This window comes from Sceloporus occidentalis, unplaced genomic scaffold (genome assembly GCF_023333645.1).
Source record: "Sceloporus occidentalis isolate IW3139 unplaced genomic scaffold, rSceOcc1.0.p SCAF_7, whole genome shotgun sequence".
In the NCBI taxonomy this organism is placed as follows: Eukaryota; Metazoa; Chordata; class Lepidosauria; order Squamata; family Phrynosomatidae; genus Sceloporus; species Sceloporus occidentalis.
Window position 1 is genome coordinate 5,240,731 of NW_028316987.1, and position 15,609 is coordinate 5,256,339.

General features: G+C 43.0%; 2 protein-coding genes across 2 annotated transcripts in view; one reads left to right on the forward strand and one right to left on the reverse strand.

Annotated features, from left to right (window-relative positions):
- Positions 1–2,535: 2,535 nt before the first annotated feature.
- Positions 2,536–15,609, forward strand: part of LOC149309074 (src kinase-associated phosphoprotein 1-like) — a 63,363-nt gene continuing 50,289 nt past the window's right edge. Inside the window, exons 1-2 of the mRNA XM_089532053.1 lie at positions 2,536–2,601; positions 7,680–7,782. Coding sequence (XP_089388179.1) covers positions 2,550–2,601; positions 7,680–7,782 — 155 coding nt within the window. The 5' untranslated portion in view covers positions 2,536–2,549. The remainder of the gene's footprint in view (positions 2,602–7,679; positions 7,783–15,609) is intronic.
- LOC149309075 (uncharacterized) lies at positions 7,971–14,262 on the reverse strand. The gene is made up of 3 exons (XM_089531206.1): positions 14,230–14,262; positions 12,347–13,450; positions 7,971–7,991 (listed from the first exon to the last, which is right to left on the reverse strand). The coding sequence occupies exons 1-3, from the start codon at positions 14,260–14,262 to the stop codon at positions 7,971–7,973; spliced, it is 1,158 nt and encodes a 385-aa protein (XP_089387332.1).

A 15,609-nucleotide genomic window follows, 5' to 3' on the forward strand; every position in this document is an offset into this window, starting at 1 on the left:
AAAATTTAGGCCCTGTACAGACCTAGGACTGGAGTGTGGCTTTGGCATGGCTTCCGAACTCTTAGGACGCATGCATCATTTAAACAGCATACCTCCAAAGTGGCCTGAAGCAGCTTTATTTTGGCCTGTCTGTACAGGGCCATAGACACAAGATCATAGCTTTAAAAGAATCAGTAGAATGTATGATCATAACAGCCAAAGGCAGCACTACTAGGAGTTTCAGCTAACATAAAAAGTTTACAAAGAAAGGAAATTAATACATTGTGACAACATCAAGGAGACATGTGTTCAAAGGCAAGAAGACAACAAAGTAAACCCATGGAGTTAGTAATTTCTAAGAAAAAAGTCATTTTATATGTGGGCAGGCAGCCATTCTTCGGTGATGAGAGAAATGGAGCCCCTACCTATGAAGTGTTATTCTCTTTAGTTTGCATGAACATAGGTTTTAAAAATAAACATCAGAACCTGAGGCCAGGGTTAAATAGTTCAGGGACAGCAGTTTTTATAAGGGAATGCTGCATTCACCTCGACAGAACACATCTGGCAATTAATCTTGCACTCTATCTGTTTCAAACATACCACATCCTTTTTCCTCTTAACTTTCTCCACCCTAAACTTCAGAAATCAGGTCCACTTTGTTTCATTGCAGCTACACATACTGACTAATAACTATATGCAGTGGAGTCCTTAGTTTGATATACACTTAAGAGCAAGTCAGTGGAATATAAATTTTATTTTGTGTACAAAGACACAGAAGCAGGCTGCAAGATGTTCACATTGTAGATCAAGTGTGTGCAGTGATTAAAGTGTTGGTGTGGTATTTGGGAGATCCAGGTTCTCACTGAATCCTCACTGAGACATGAAAACGTAGTGTGGTCTTGGGCCAATCACTTACTCTCAGTCTGATCTACCTCACAGGGTTGTTGTAAGAGTGAAAGGGGGAAGAAAATAATTCTTTAGGTAACCCAGATCATATTGAAGGAATTGGCAATAAATAATACCCATAATAATGTATCCTCAAAGACAGCCCCAGGGTACCACCAGAGCTGCCAGGAAAAATAAGGGATAGGGCTCCTGTACCTTTAATAGTTTTGTAGAATGAGGATTTTCAGCACTTGCTGAAATTACCTTTTCTACAGATCCAGTAGGAGTACAAGAGCCCTGTCTTTGTCACCTGGGAACTCTAGGTGCTACTCAGAAAAATGAGGGGAAACCTGTTGAAACAATGGATTTGAAAAGACCCCAAAACAAAGGGTACTATAAGTAAGCTTTATCTATATTTGTTTAAAAGGGTAACAAACAATGTATATAACAAAAGTATATAAAACCAATATATACAAGAGATATAAAATACACCATAGTAATAATGGCAAGCACAATAACAAAATAGCAAATAACACAAACTATATTGAAGCAAATAACACAAATATAATACAACAGGAAAGAAGGCTAAGAATAGAGTGAGTAAAAGAGAGGGTTACAGCAAAAGCTAGCATTATGAAGGCTCAAAAGTTAATTAGCGCTATATATACACAGCTGAAGATTATCTGCATTCTCAGTAGCTCACCATTACCCCTAGAATGACTCAAATATAGATCTTACTATTCCAACATCCCTTCTCAAGATCTACCAACAGTGTCATTATAGCCAGTAGCATCATTAACCAAAATAGACATATTCAACATTTCACAATATATATATGCACATCTGTGCCATCAATAGCATTCCAACCAAATGCATCTGGATTGGCTTAAAACAGTTTGCAAGGTACTGTAACACCACAACATTAGTATCTGACAGAGCATACACTCCAGTTGTGCTGATTTGAAAAAGACTCTCCAATTAATCCACTTTTTCTACTGCTTTAAAAATGTCCTAGTTTGTCTCTCCTCTTCTCACTTCCCCCTCTTTGTCTTTAGCTTTGCTGGAAATCAAGTTCAAAGTGCAAAAGTAACTTGGACTCAAGGCAGAGGAGGGGGCACAATCTAGTCTTCCCAGTAGGCTCAGGCAAAATCAAACTGCTGTAGCCTCTCCTACTTTGTTTGTTCTTTCTCATTACTAAAGTTTGACCCTTTGACCACACTCTGATGCTGCTTAGCTAGATGTTTCCTGGTTTTCACCTCTGAAATGTTTAGAGGTATGAAAGAGTTGGTTTTGGTGTTTAGGACTATTAATATTGCTGTCCTATGACTGTCTGCTTGAAAGTCCTGCTTAATTCAGAGAAGTTTACTCCCAGTTATGCCGGCATAGGATACAGCCTGAACTCAAAATTTAAAACTGAGAGCTATGCTGAATACCACAATCTTACTGCACTTGCTGCTTCCTCCCATAGGTATCTACTCAGGTTTTCCTATTGTGCTGGAGGAGCTTGTAGCTGCAAAGGAGGAGCCTTCAAAACAAATAGCCCCTCCCCATTTCTTTTCTGTCTGTTTTACCTCTGATGCTTCCTTTCTTCTTCAGACTGTTGTTAATAGTAAGAGAAGCGAACAGCCACAGCAGGGATTTGGGCTTGTCTCTTGGTTTGCTTTTAAGGTCAAGGTTGTCCCCAAATGCAAACTGCAGGCGGTATCCTTCCAGAAGATGTCCAAGAGATCTTTGCAGGTAACTACACTGTTCCTTTGAATAACTAGGCCTGTCACTTAGGGTTTTGATGCTCATCCAGCTTTACCTCCCAGCCCTTCTCCTTCTTTTATATTCTTGACTATGTATTATAACTTTTGTTCCCCATTGTTTGGAAACTTTAGGGCATTTGAAGTACCATTATTTTTCTCAATATCTTGAGATTCTTTTGGGAATTGTGGCACAGCAAAGTTGGAGGTAGTGGGGGTGGGCAAGCCCAGCACCTTGCTAGCAGCAAGAATTCAAAGTGTCGCTCTTTCCACAGGTTCAAATCCCCACTAAGCCATGGAAGCCCACTGTGTGATCTTGGGCAAGTCACACACTCTCAGCCTCAGAGGATGGCAAAGGCAAACCCCCTCTGAAGAATCTTGCCAAGAAAATCCTATGATAGGTTTGCCTTAGGGTCACCATAAGTCAGAAATGACCTGAAGGCATGTAACAACAACAACAACAACAACAACAACAACACACAAATAAAACACTAAATGCTTATCTTTGAGTGATGGATATCACTGAATATGGGGTGGAATGTGACATTAAAAAAATGAAAAGTATAACACTACCATTGCCCTGCTGGAATAAATTCAACCAACAGTCTGCAGTTGTGCATATTTCCTTCAAACTAAGGCCTCCAAATTTGATGGGGCTTGTTCTCAGGATATGGTTGCATATTTAATCTGTTGTGTCCATATTTTAACAAATCCAGATGATAGATGGTAGAATGGTTTGAACCTCCGGTACCAAAACATGTCCGCCAGTCTTCGTTACTATACACATTGACTTTCTAGGGAGTGGGAGCGCTCTTTTCTGCTCCATCTTGGAAAATGAAAATTCACTTCATTGAGCTACAATGTGTGAGATTCAATTTTGAAGAGATGAATTTTAATCCTCCTCTAAACTGGGGTACCGGAGATAAAGGGTGCATTGAACCTTGAAGCATACTGTTTTTCTCTTGTATGAGTGGCTTATATTCATTTGTAGGAAGGAAAATGAAGCATTACTCTTGGGGTGATTAGATGTATGTTTCTGTAGATGTTTTAATTGTGATGCCAAAATTTATTCACTGACATCTGACAATAGAAAGACCATCTTCAATTGGTAGGGATTATTTTAAGAGTATGATACTTATGTATCCAGGCTATACAAACTCACTGTTGTGTGTGTAGGCATACAGGCATGATTCTTGGCATAATGATACATATTCATAAAAAAGGGACAGCTTAACCTCTGCTGCTTGTTCAAAATGAACCAGTTCTGCATAGGAACTTCATACCATAGTAACATGGATGAAAGATTGTGGGGTGGAAAACTGGGGACAAGCCTTCTTCCCATCTGGTAGCCATTTCTGTACCATTACTGTCCCATGAATTGTGGCCCCAAGTCTATTAGACATTCCATGATGCCTGGCTTGCTATCACTTTTTTCCAGCAGAGTTTAAAGCATCCCCAGACCTTAGCTTAAATCTAGAGTTGACTAAGCCCTTCCCTGTTATCTGTTGCCACTGCCAGAATCCAGCAAGAGAAAATGTGCCATCACAAAATATATCTGAGCAAGTGCAGAGTACATTTGTGCACCTATAACCAGCCTCACATACAATGATGGAAGTTTTCAAGCACCTTTGGTGTTCTGCCACTTCTGGATTTTATTTTATTTTTATTTGTTAAGGAATTAGTTATAGCTTGAATGACCCAGCTTATTCTGACCTTACACACTACACTGCTACCGAGTCTTACTTTCCCTTCATCTCATTTGCATACCTGTTTAAGGTTGCAAATTTTCATTTACTGGGTCAGCTCCTTTAGCAGCAGTTGGATATACAAACATTTTACGGGTGAAATTCTCTTGCCACTTTTTAATCTTCAATCCTAGGAAAGTTTCCTCTGCTAAATATGTGGCAGGTTGCTTTCTGGAGCGGGCATGTCTGATGTTCCAAGGAAAAATGAATGTTCAGTGGGAAAAGGATTGCAGAGGTGTTGCCTTCAGGTTACTTTTTGTGACTCGAATGCAAAGCTTGTGAGTGAGTTGCTGAGGAAAACAGACTTTGCATATGCTTGTTGGCTCTCTTACCAAAATTTGACATGTCTCTGGGCAAAGTCAAGACACTAAAAAGCAGCTTTTCAACACTAATGTCTGATTACTTCAATTTAAAATTAATTATTTTTGGACTGGACTGTGAAACTTGCCTTTTGAAGCTGGTTGTCTCTCTTAGCTGAATGTGTGGGTTTCCTTGCCTTAAATTGGAGGATGTGGTGCAGGCAGCTCATTTCAATTTTTTTTTAATGCTCTGTGCTTTATTGTTTCAAACTGACATTTCTCGTAAACAACTCATTTTCGGCACCTGCCACCTTTCCTTTAGCTCAGATTATTTTCTTGTTAGCTGACTGTTTTTAATTGAAGTCTTCGGATCCCCTTCTAAAGAAGGAGCCTTCCTCTCCTGACAAGTAGAACAGGCTATGAATGGAGATTAATTGCATGTCACGCTCTCCTACATCAAACTTGCTGCGTCTTTAACAATCTGCAGAGTCTCTAGGCCTTCCGATAGGAAAGGTATGTTCCATCTACACAAGCTAGAAAGACAGGCTCTTGAGTCAATGGCCACGTCTGCCTAATGTGTCGTCAGAAGCGATCATATCATTTGGAAGACACATATGAGAAATAAGGAAACTGGATTGTACTGATCTTTTGCATGGGTAGACTTTCAATTTTGTGTGTGTGCTGGGAGTTAGTTTACAACACCATAAGAGTATTAAGAGGTAATTAATTTATAAAACAGGAATAGCTAACGCTGGAAACTTCATAGAAGCCTGGACCCTAATCCCAGCAAATCTATGAAAAAGATCTGTGTACTCAGTGGTGAGGGAAATATTTCTCGTATAACAGCCTTTTGTGATGTATTGCCCCCCTACACAACTTAAAACCAGCTACAGTGAGTAGATTCAATATTGGAGGACAACGAGAATTGTGGCCCAAATATGTGGGGGATACCATATTGATGAATAGTGCTATGTACTCTAGAAAATCCCTCACTCCTTTCATTGTTAACAGGTGTTCAGCCTGGTCTGTTGGAGCGCTCTGGCGCCTCATAAAATCCCCAGGATTCTTTAACCTGGTGTCAAACTGCTTTAATTCTACAGTGTGGCTGCACCCTGAGAGGCATAATATCATCCTTTTTATGAAACACCATAAGGACTTGTAATGTCCTGTCCTTTTTGGTGTGTATGTAAAATGAGTAACATTTTATTGCTACTTTGGAATACTTTTTGGAGGAGACATTATTGGAGATCTTGAGCATTTTCCTATTTTTAAAATACTAAATCCCCAAAAGTAATGTGTTAATAAAGTAATAAATAATGAATAACATGGTGTAGTGGTTTGAACACTGAACAGTGACTCTGGAGACCAGGATTCAGAGCTTGGGCAAGTCATACTCTCTCAGCCTCAGAGGACGGCAAGGGCAAATTCCCACTGAAGAAACTTACTGAGAAACCTTTGTGATAGGCCTGCCTTAGGGTCGCTATAGCCTGGAAATGACTTGAAGGCACATAACAACAACAACAACAACAACAACTCATTACTATTACAAAATATTCCAAGCTCTTCTAATATTGGTTCAGCTTCTGGGCATGAACAGTTGTGATCTTGTTTCCCTAAATTGGTTAGGGTGGACTCATCTTAGACACACTTTTTTTTTGCTGCCGACCTAAAGGACATTTTATATTGGAATCTGACATACTGAAATTCTGAGTGTGTTCCCAACCAGATAAGGAGAGTGGCACTCCTCTTTAGAAATTAAACATTGGGTTTAGCCTAAAAGGTCATTTGCTATTTTGTTCTCCATCATGTTTCCCCATCTATCCTCCTTTCATTGTTTTTCTTCCTCCCTGTGGAATATTTGTAGCTGAGATTGCTTCTTGCTTGTCTGTGTTCTTTTTTGATGTTTTATAATATCACAGACAAGCCGTAAAACTAACACAACTTAATCTTGAGTGGTTTACATGCTGCTCTTCCTGATCCACTCTGAAACTTTATGGCCAGGCTTTCTGTCTCATTTCCTGGTGCTATGAACATGGCAGACGGCTCTGGAAATGGGAGTGGGAGGGGAAGGCTGGGAGTGCAGGTTTGCAGTAGTGATTGGCATTTTTATTATAGTTCAGTTCATTCAATGGCTTGATGTGGCATTGAAATGAGAGTTGCTTTACACATCTGTCTTTTTAATGGATATATGCTTAAAAAATGCAAGGTACATATGCAACAAATGTGCATGTCCCAGACAAGAGACTGTGTCTCTCCATTTCATGTACATGTGGTATCCAAGTAACAAAATCATGTAATGTGTGATGGAGTCCCAGACAATGTGTCTAAATGCAGAGAATAAAATTCATGTACAGAAATAGGTTTCCAAGTACAGGTCTATTGCTTCCTCCCTGTGTTTGTTATTTGCTTTCAAGCCATTCCCTACTTACGGCAACACTAAGATGAACACAACACACACACACACGAATACCAATACCCTTCAGCCTCCATAATTTCTGAATGTTGGCCAAACTGGCTTGGGCTTCTGTGAGCTGAAGTCCAAAACACACAGACCAAAGTTTGGGAACCACTGATCTAGGTTGCTATGCCTGTGTTTCTTGATTGTTGGACTACAGTGGTCCACCCACATTTGTTAGGGTTAGGGGAGAAGGACCCCCAGTGAATGTGGAAAAGCTGCAAATAAAAAAACACCACTATTCATTTTACTTGAGAGAATGCTTTTCTAGGAATCCCTAGGTCCTCTAGTGCAACTGTATGGTCAACATCTGCCTAAATTCGATCATAGAATCATGCTGGAGGGCCTACAAATGCCTAGGAACTCTATGGTCAACTTCTGGCTGTTGTGCTGTAGGACCTACAAATTCCTAGAGAGACCATATTAATCAAATCTACAAATAATCAAATTCGCAATAGTCAAAGCTGCAAATGCGGAGGGCCAACTGTAGTAGTTTGACAGTTTTAGCTTTAATATTTATATGGAAATTAATTCTTCTGTCTTCCTATTCTGTAACTTCTTCCACAAACAGATGTTGAAGATTACTTGGAGGGGCTGCAGACTGAGAACCTTAGCGCTAGAGCAAGAGTGCAAAAGGATGAAATCTTGTCCAGTATTAAGCAACTTAAAGAGAGGTTTGTATATTGCTTTATATTTATAGGAGCAATTTCCATGAGGTACCAATTTTCCAATTTTGTTTGAGACAACAGCACTTCAACTGAAAATGGTGTAAAACCAACAAAGACATAGCCTGCTTCCTCTTGTTCTCTCCTGAACTCTGTGAGTCAAACTAACAGGATGGCAACGAATATATGGATCTGACTCAATCATATGGTGAAAGTGTCTTTTAACAGTAGAAGGGGTAGCAGGTAAGAGGTACAGATACTTCCACCTGAATGGGACTCAAGCTTACTACAAGTTGTCCCTCTTTTCTTCTGCTCAACTCTAGGGACTTTGTAAAGTCGAAGGCTTTCATGGCCGGCATGCATAGTTTTTTGTGGGGTTTTCGGGCTATGTGGCCATGTTCCAGAACAGTTTCTTTCTGCCATTTCGCCAGCATCTGTGGCTAGCATCTTAATTTGCAATGGACTGGCAGCCAAAAGCTTGTGGACTGACACTGGTCCTTTCACTAGCACTGTTTTATATCACTGATAGAAAGGGACACCCAGGACCACTTTGTCCCATCTGAACCTTGTGGCTGCATATTGGTTATGGTAGTTTGCTTTTAGAATGCTTTTAAATTCTTTGATAGATGAGCAATTCTCTGGTCTATTGCATGCTTGATAGAGTGTTCTAAGTAAGGACAAATGCTCTGAAATAAATGGCATTCATTATCTAGAAAGGACAGGATTTCTAGAAGAATCCCAAGAGCTTTTGATATTAATTCAGTTGGCACCACCATGGCCTTTCCAAGCCATTAGTTATGGGCAAATTTTGAAGAGGATGTGGTGTAGGTTACAAGAACAGAATGCTTGGTAGGAAGTGGAGGGCAGGTTTTTAAAAGTCTGGGTTGCAATTAGGTCCATTCCGGACAGTCAGAAAAACTAAAACCTGTGCTGCAGAGTGGGCTTGGCATAGTTTGTATTTCAGCCTCAACAACAAATTAGAATTCTGCACCAAGGAATGAGAAATTATGTGGCCTATATAAATTGTGCATATTAAGGAAGTTTGCTTATATTCTGCATGATTGATTTTGCTTGTATAGGGCAGTATCCATTATATTTCATACAAGGTGGAACTAGAGACTGTTTTCTTTTAGAAGTGTAATTTACTGCTTGATAAGTCAACTGCTTTATGTAGCGTGTGCTCTCACTCTCTTTTGGGATCAGTTTCTTATATCTTGTTGTGTCCACATGAACATGTACATATTGCACTGGAACTGGCTTTATAATTAGAATGTGCTCCAATTTTTTAGTTGTTTAATGTCTTAGCTCTTAGAAAATGGCCACCAATTAACAATTCAGATGATTAGTCATAAATGTTTGTTTGTCATGGGGAAGGGTAACAATTATTTGGAGCTCCTAAATAAGCCAATAATGACTCGAAAATCTGTTGGTGCCCACACTGCTTTTTCAACATTTCCATAAGATTTTATTGTGTTTAGCCATGGGCCCTTGGAAACATCACACAATACAGTGTAGCATCTGTTGGCATGAACACACTTATTATTGCTTTCTGTGATGTCATTTGGCCCACATATTTTGAAGCATCTCTTTGTGGCAGTAAAGACCACACGTTTGGTATTTTAACACAAATTCTTAGGATGCTGAATTCTGCTTCCAGCAACACATTCTATGCTTGAGTGGTGTGACCACAGAATTGGAGCCTGCAAATTGATTCTAAAATGTGGGCTTCTGAATGAAATGATAATTTGTTTGCTTGCTGTGAAGTTTGAGGGTATAACATATGTGCAGACAGACTGATGGGGCATGTGGTTGTGGTATATGTTGGCACCAAAGACAGCACGAAATGTAGGAGTGGAGTTATCCTTGGACAAGGAAAGGAATATTGTAGGAGGGAGGTATTCATGTAGTCCCATTTGATGGACATGGAACTGAAGGTGAAACTATAACTTCTCATATCCATCCAGTCACTACATTTCAAGAAATGCAAAGGCTGTGCAGGGACAGGTTTCTGTATCTGTAAATGTTTCATTCCAGAATTTCTAACAGATGTCCAGAACTAGCCCTGGCACATAGTGTGCAAGTCAAAACTCCACTGTGTGGATTAATTATAATTTCTGTAATAATTTAACACCTTTATTATAGGGATCCCAGAGCTGTTTTTGAGGTGTGCGTGTTTGAGGGGGGGTGCTCAACATTAGTAGGATGGATCATTACTGATTTTGTTTAGTTATGAGTATATGGAGAGGAAGGGCAAATTACTTTTCTCATCCATTATCATTGAAACGTCCTTAAATATGAAAACTAATAAAAACACCATGTGTGCTTAGAAGTGCCCTCCATGGAGTTTATCAAACGGGAGGAATTTCTCTTAAATTCGAATGAAAAGAAAGCGGGGCCAGAACACATTCACTTAAAGTCGCTAGTTTAGCGCAATTACGTGAATGCGCACTGTGTTCGAACTGGCTCCCCATTGCCCGAAAATAGCATGCCATTGTCCGAATTTGCGTGTGGCAGTCTAATAATAATAATAATAATAATAATAATAATTATTATTATTATTATTATTTGTATACCGCCCTCTGGCAAACCAATCCGGGCGGTTAACAACAGTAAAATATAAAATATGACAATTAAAAACCCTTTATCCCTCCCCCCCTTAAGACAGTATTAAATAGTATAACATATTAAAAACACAATATCAAGCATAAAAACAGCAATTAAAACTAAAAACCCTGATATCCCTCTGTTGATCCTCAACCATCACTAAGATGGGGCCACGGGAGGAATGAGGGAATCAGGGAACCTGGGAACCTGGGCCGGGATGGTTAATCTGGAAAGGCCTGCCGGAAGAGATCCGTCTTGACCGCTTTTTTAAAGCTGTCTAATGATGTTATCTGACGGATCTCATCTGCCAGGTCGTTCCAGAGTTTGGGGGCGACAGCAGAGAACGCCCTCTGGGAGGTCGCTGCAAGCCTAGATTTTAGAGGCTGCAGTAAGTTCCTCCCAGAGGACCGGAGAGCGCGGGGAGGATTGTACGGGAGGAGGCGGTCCCTAAGATAGCTTGGACCCAAGCCATTTAGGGCTTTAAAGGTGATAACCAACACCTTGTACTGGGCCCGGAAGCTGATAGGCAGCCAGTGGAGGGACCTCAAAACCGGAGTAATGTGGTCCCTCCTAGATGTACCTGACACAAGCCTGGCTGCCATGTTTTGAACCAGCTGTAATTTCCGAGTCAAGCACAGGGGTAGCCCCATGTAGAGTGCATTACAGAAGTCAAGGCGTGAGGTTACCAGTGCGTGCACAACCGTCTCGAGATCCCTTACTTCCAGAAAAGGGTGCAGCTGGCGTATCAGCCGAAGCTGATAACAGGCACTCCTGACCGTCGCATTTACCTGATTTGTCATCAGGAGCGACGAGTCAAGGAGCACCCCCAGACTGCGAACACAGTCGCTGGAGGAGAGTGTGACCCCATCCAGGACTGGAGGTTGCAACCCAATTCTTGGTTTCGGGGCCGCTACCATGAGCACCTCCGTCTTGTCTGGATTCAGTTTCAATCTGTTTTTCCTCATCCAGCCCATTACCGCCTGAAGACATTCATTGAGAGAAGAGATGCCATCGGAATTCGAGGCCGACGAATGAGATACGGAGAAATAGATTTGGGTGTCATCAGCATACTGATAACACCCAGCACCATAACTCCGTATTATCTCACCCAGCGGCTTCATATAGATGTTAAATAACATCGGGGACAAAATAGCCCCCTGAGGAACCCCACAAGTGAGGTACCTCTTACTGGAGCTACAGTCCCCGAGTAGCACCCTCTGAGACCTGCCCGAGAGGAAGGACCGGAACCACTGCAAAGCAGTGCCCCCGATACCTAACCCCTTCAGGCGGTCCAAGAGGATGCCGTGATCTATAGTATCAAAAGCCGCTGAGAGGTCTAAGAGCACCAACAGGGTCAATGCTCAGACGCAGATCGTCGGTCAAGGCAACCATGGCAGTCTCAACCCCAAAGCCTGTCCTAAAGCCAGTTTGAAATGGGTCTAGATAATTGGCTTCATCCAAGACAGCTTGGAGCTGAAGGGCAACCGCCCTCTCGATCACCTTGCTCAAAAATGGCAGCAATGACACCGGCCTATAATTCTTCATATCCAGGAGGTCCAGGGAAGGTTTTTTCAGGAGCGGCCTAACCACCGCTTCCTTTAAACAAGATGGAACATGTCCTTCCCTGAAGGATGCACCGATGATATCCGTGAGGAATCTCATCAATGCATCCCCCCCCCTGGACGGCCAGCCATGATGGGCAAGGGTCAAGAGGGCAAGTTGTCTTCCTCATCTTACCAAGCAGCTTGTCCGCGTCATCAGTACTCACAGATTGGAGCTGATCCAGTATGACTACATCGGCGGAGTCACTGGACGCCTCGCCTGTCGACTCTGTTTCAACGGTGGCATCTAAGTCGGCTCTTATCTGAGAGATTTTGTCTGCAAAGAAGTTGTTAAACGCGTCACAGCAGGCCGTCGTCGGGTTAAGTAAGGGATTTGGCGCAGGGGTCACCTGTGTCATTTCCCTCACCATCTTAAACAGCTCTGCTGGACGGGACTCTGCAGACGCAATACGTGCAGAGGAGAAGGCTCTCTTCGCTGCACTTATTGCCTCCCGATAGGAACGAAGAAAGTTCCTATGGCGAGTTCTGTCGGATAAGAGTCGAGTCTTCCGCCACCTGCGCTCTAGCCGTCGTCCAAACCGCTTCATCTTCCTCAGCTCTGGTGTGAACCAGGGCCTCCGATTTGGGGCGGGATGGCAAGGGCGCTTGGGAGCGATCGTGTCGATAGCCCTGGTAAGATCGGTGTTCCAGGTATTGACCAGAGCATCAACCGGATCACCGGTATTCCCAACCATTAAACCCTCTAAGGCTGTCTGGAATCCAATGGGCTCCATCAGCCTTTGAGGGCGGACCATTCTAATGGGTCCGCCAACCCCGGTGGGGCAGATATTGGCTCTAAGTTTCGTCTTGATCAGGAAATGATCCGTCCATGACAATGCGGAGGTACTTACCACCTCCGCCCACGGATATTCCTGTTCCGTACTGAAGACCGCATCGAGTGTATGACCTGCACAATGTGTGGGCCCTTTGACCAATTGGGATAGGCCCATGTTTGTCATGGTCTCCATGAACTCCCGAGCCGCACCTGTTAAATTGGTCTCGAGCGGAATGTTAAAGTCCCCCAAAACTAAGAGTCTGGGGGTCTCCAACAGCAGCTCAGAGACCAGCTGTGTCAGCTCGGTCAGGGAGTCTGCCAGACAACGGGGTGGCCGGTAGACTAGCAAAATCCCCAAACTATCCCTTGTCTTCAGGCTAAGGTACATACACTCGAAATGGACTGTGTTCCGGACAGGTATCCTGGCCAAGGTCAGATGGTTCTTATAGACTAGAGCCACTCCGCCCCCCCGCCCACTTCCCCTCACCTGCTCACTGACAGAGTACCCAGCTGGGAGGGCCTGCGCCCAGATAGCAGTGCTATCCTCTCCCAGCCAGGTCTCTGTGAAGCAAGCCAGGTCGGCATCTTCATCCAGGAGGAGGTCCTGGATGATATGGGTCTTGTTTTTTACTGACCTGGCATTGCAAAGGAGCAGAGAGAGGTTCTGTGGAATGGTTGGTCTGCTCTCCAAGCCATCCTGAGAAACAGAGGGAACTGAAGACGGGATAGCTTTCAGACAGCGATCCCGTCTTCTTTTGTAACATCTGTTCCCTTTATCCCAACCATACCTCCCATTCCCCAGCACAACTCCAATGGCCGCCCCTGCCACATTCCCGGCCTCAGGTGAGATGGTGAGAGGTCAAACCCCACTGAATTGGGAGGGTGGTGGTGTTCCCTGGGCCCTCAAGGGAACCCACTGCGTCCACAACTCTCCCTCCGCCACAACCGCCGAGCTCTGCTTGAGGAGTCCCAATGGTGTGGGGAAGCTAGCAGCTGCTGCTGCTGCTGCTGCTGCTGCTGGCTCTGGCTTCAGGCCTCTGGCTTCAGGGCTGGAGTGGTGTTCCTTGAAGGAGTGTTTGGGGAGGGTATAAATATCTCACCCAAAGCCACGCCCCCTTTCCTTAGCTGCTGTTGCCTCTGCCTTTGCCTTGCCTCTGCTTAAGTCCCAATGGTGTGGGGAAGCTTGCTGCTGCTGCTGCTGCTGCTGCTGGCTCTGGCTTCAGGCCTCTGGCTTCAGGGCTGGAGTGGTGTTAGCTCTATAGATCCAGTGGAAATGTGGTGCTGGAGAGATACCATGGGTTGCTAAAAAGACATGTGAACAGGTCTTGAAGCAGATCAAACCTGAACTCTCTAGAAACCTTGAATGATTCACAGACACAATTGAATTCTTCCAAAGTCCTTGGAGGTTCTTTTATCTCTTATTGCAATATATACAAGGTGTTTACAAACTCTTCTTCATCTTCCCCCAACATTCACTGTCTGCTGTACAACCATCCACTTTCTCCACATGATTGCGTTCGGACTGACTTCCCATAGCCTGAATTTGCGTGTAGTGGGTTATCATGCAATAATGTTAAACCCCATGATTGCGTTCAGATTGCCATTGGATTATACTTCCAAATTCCCTTGTCTGATAAACTCCCATTTGTTCAGTGTAGCTTACTCCCAAGTAAGGATAGATGAGGATAGAATAGATGATAGAATGCTTTTTAAAAAAACTCCTGGGAGGCCTAAATGATAACAACTGTCTTAATATTAGTGGTTGATCATTTAGTATACTTCTGATTGATAATGCCTGAGGAGGCTCAAGTACACGGGAGTCTTGGTAGCCCAGTTTTGTCAGATCTATTCAGATGAAGCTCTGCCTCCCCTGCCAGCCTAGAAAAGGAGGACCCAAGCACCCTGCCTTCCTGTTCCAGATTTCATGTTTTATTATTTTAACCACATGAGAACAAAATTGTGGATGAGATTTTCAGGATTTCTTCATCGTGTAGCAGTTTGGGGTGGCGTTGGAAATCTGACTTGATCTTTAAATCATGGTATCTGCATTATGATTTTAGGCAGAAGAAGGGGTCTACAGACAAATGAGACCCTAGCTTGTGAGGGGATGTTTGTAGGTTTCACCTGGACTACACCTATGAGTGCTGAGAGCAAGAAAAGCAGATATGTTTGAGCCTCCATTTTTGAAAATATAGGAACAACAGTTGGCCTTCTGTTTTTGCGGGGGATCCGTTCTCAATATAGAATCACAGTGCCAACAAAGTAAGATAGGATTCCAAAATTCTGCAGTGGCCCATAGTAAAGATAACTTTAAACTGTGTGCATGCAACCCTGCCTTTTTGGTAACGCAGTCGCTGGCAACTTCACACTTCAGTACTGATTGCATACTAGTCCAAAATTTGGAGTTTTTAGATCCCTGTCTTTGAATTCACTCAAGTGGGCAGAGAGTTTTTATCCTTCATAAGGTCACAGCTGGGCATCTCCTGCAGAAGAACATTGTGTGATGCCTGCACTGTCTCCAAATCAATCTTTCCTGCTGGCTAATTAAGCACCAGTTTTCTTACTTAGCAACTTGGGACTGTGTAATTAACAGCCCGGGTTGCTGCAAATAATTGAAAGACAGAGGTACTGAATGCAGAGGATGGAGGGAGCTTTATGCATATAGGAACAGAGTGATTTTTGGGGGACACTAAAGAGGGTTTTCTATAGTTCTAAAATGCTCATTTTCTTCAGTATTTGTAATGGCCTCCATAACCACACCATTGCCACTTCTGGCTTCAGAAGAGAGAAGGTTGATTTCTCTGACTCTGTTTTTCTGTGTTTCCACTCTCTGCATGCACATGCATTTTCAGACTT

What these genes read in the sequence shown, in the direction of transcription:
- LOC149309075 (XM_089531206.1), bottom strand. Translation starts at nt 14,262, where the DNA reads ATGTGGAGAAAGTGGATGGTTGTACAGCAGACA. An exon ending in GGATGGTTGTACAGCAGACA is followed by an intron (nt 13,451 to 14,229) that starts GTGAATGTTGGG and finishes TCTGTTTCTCAG; the next exon opens with GATGGCTTGGAGAGCAGACC. An exon ending in CAGCAGAGCTGTTTAAGATG is followed by an intron (nt 7,992 to 12,346) that starts GTGAGGGAAATG and finishes TACTGTTAAAAG; the next exon opens with ACACTTTCACCATATGATTG.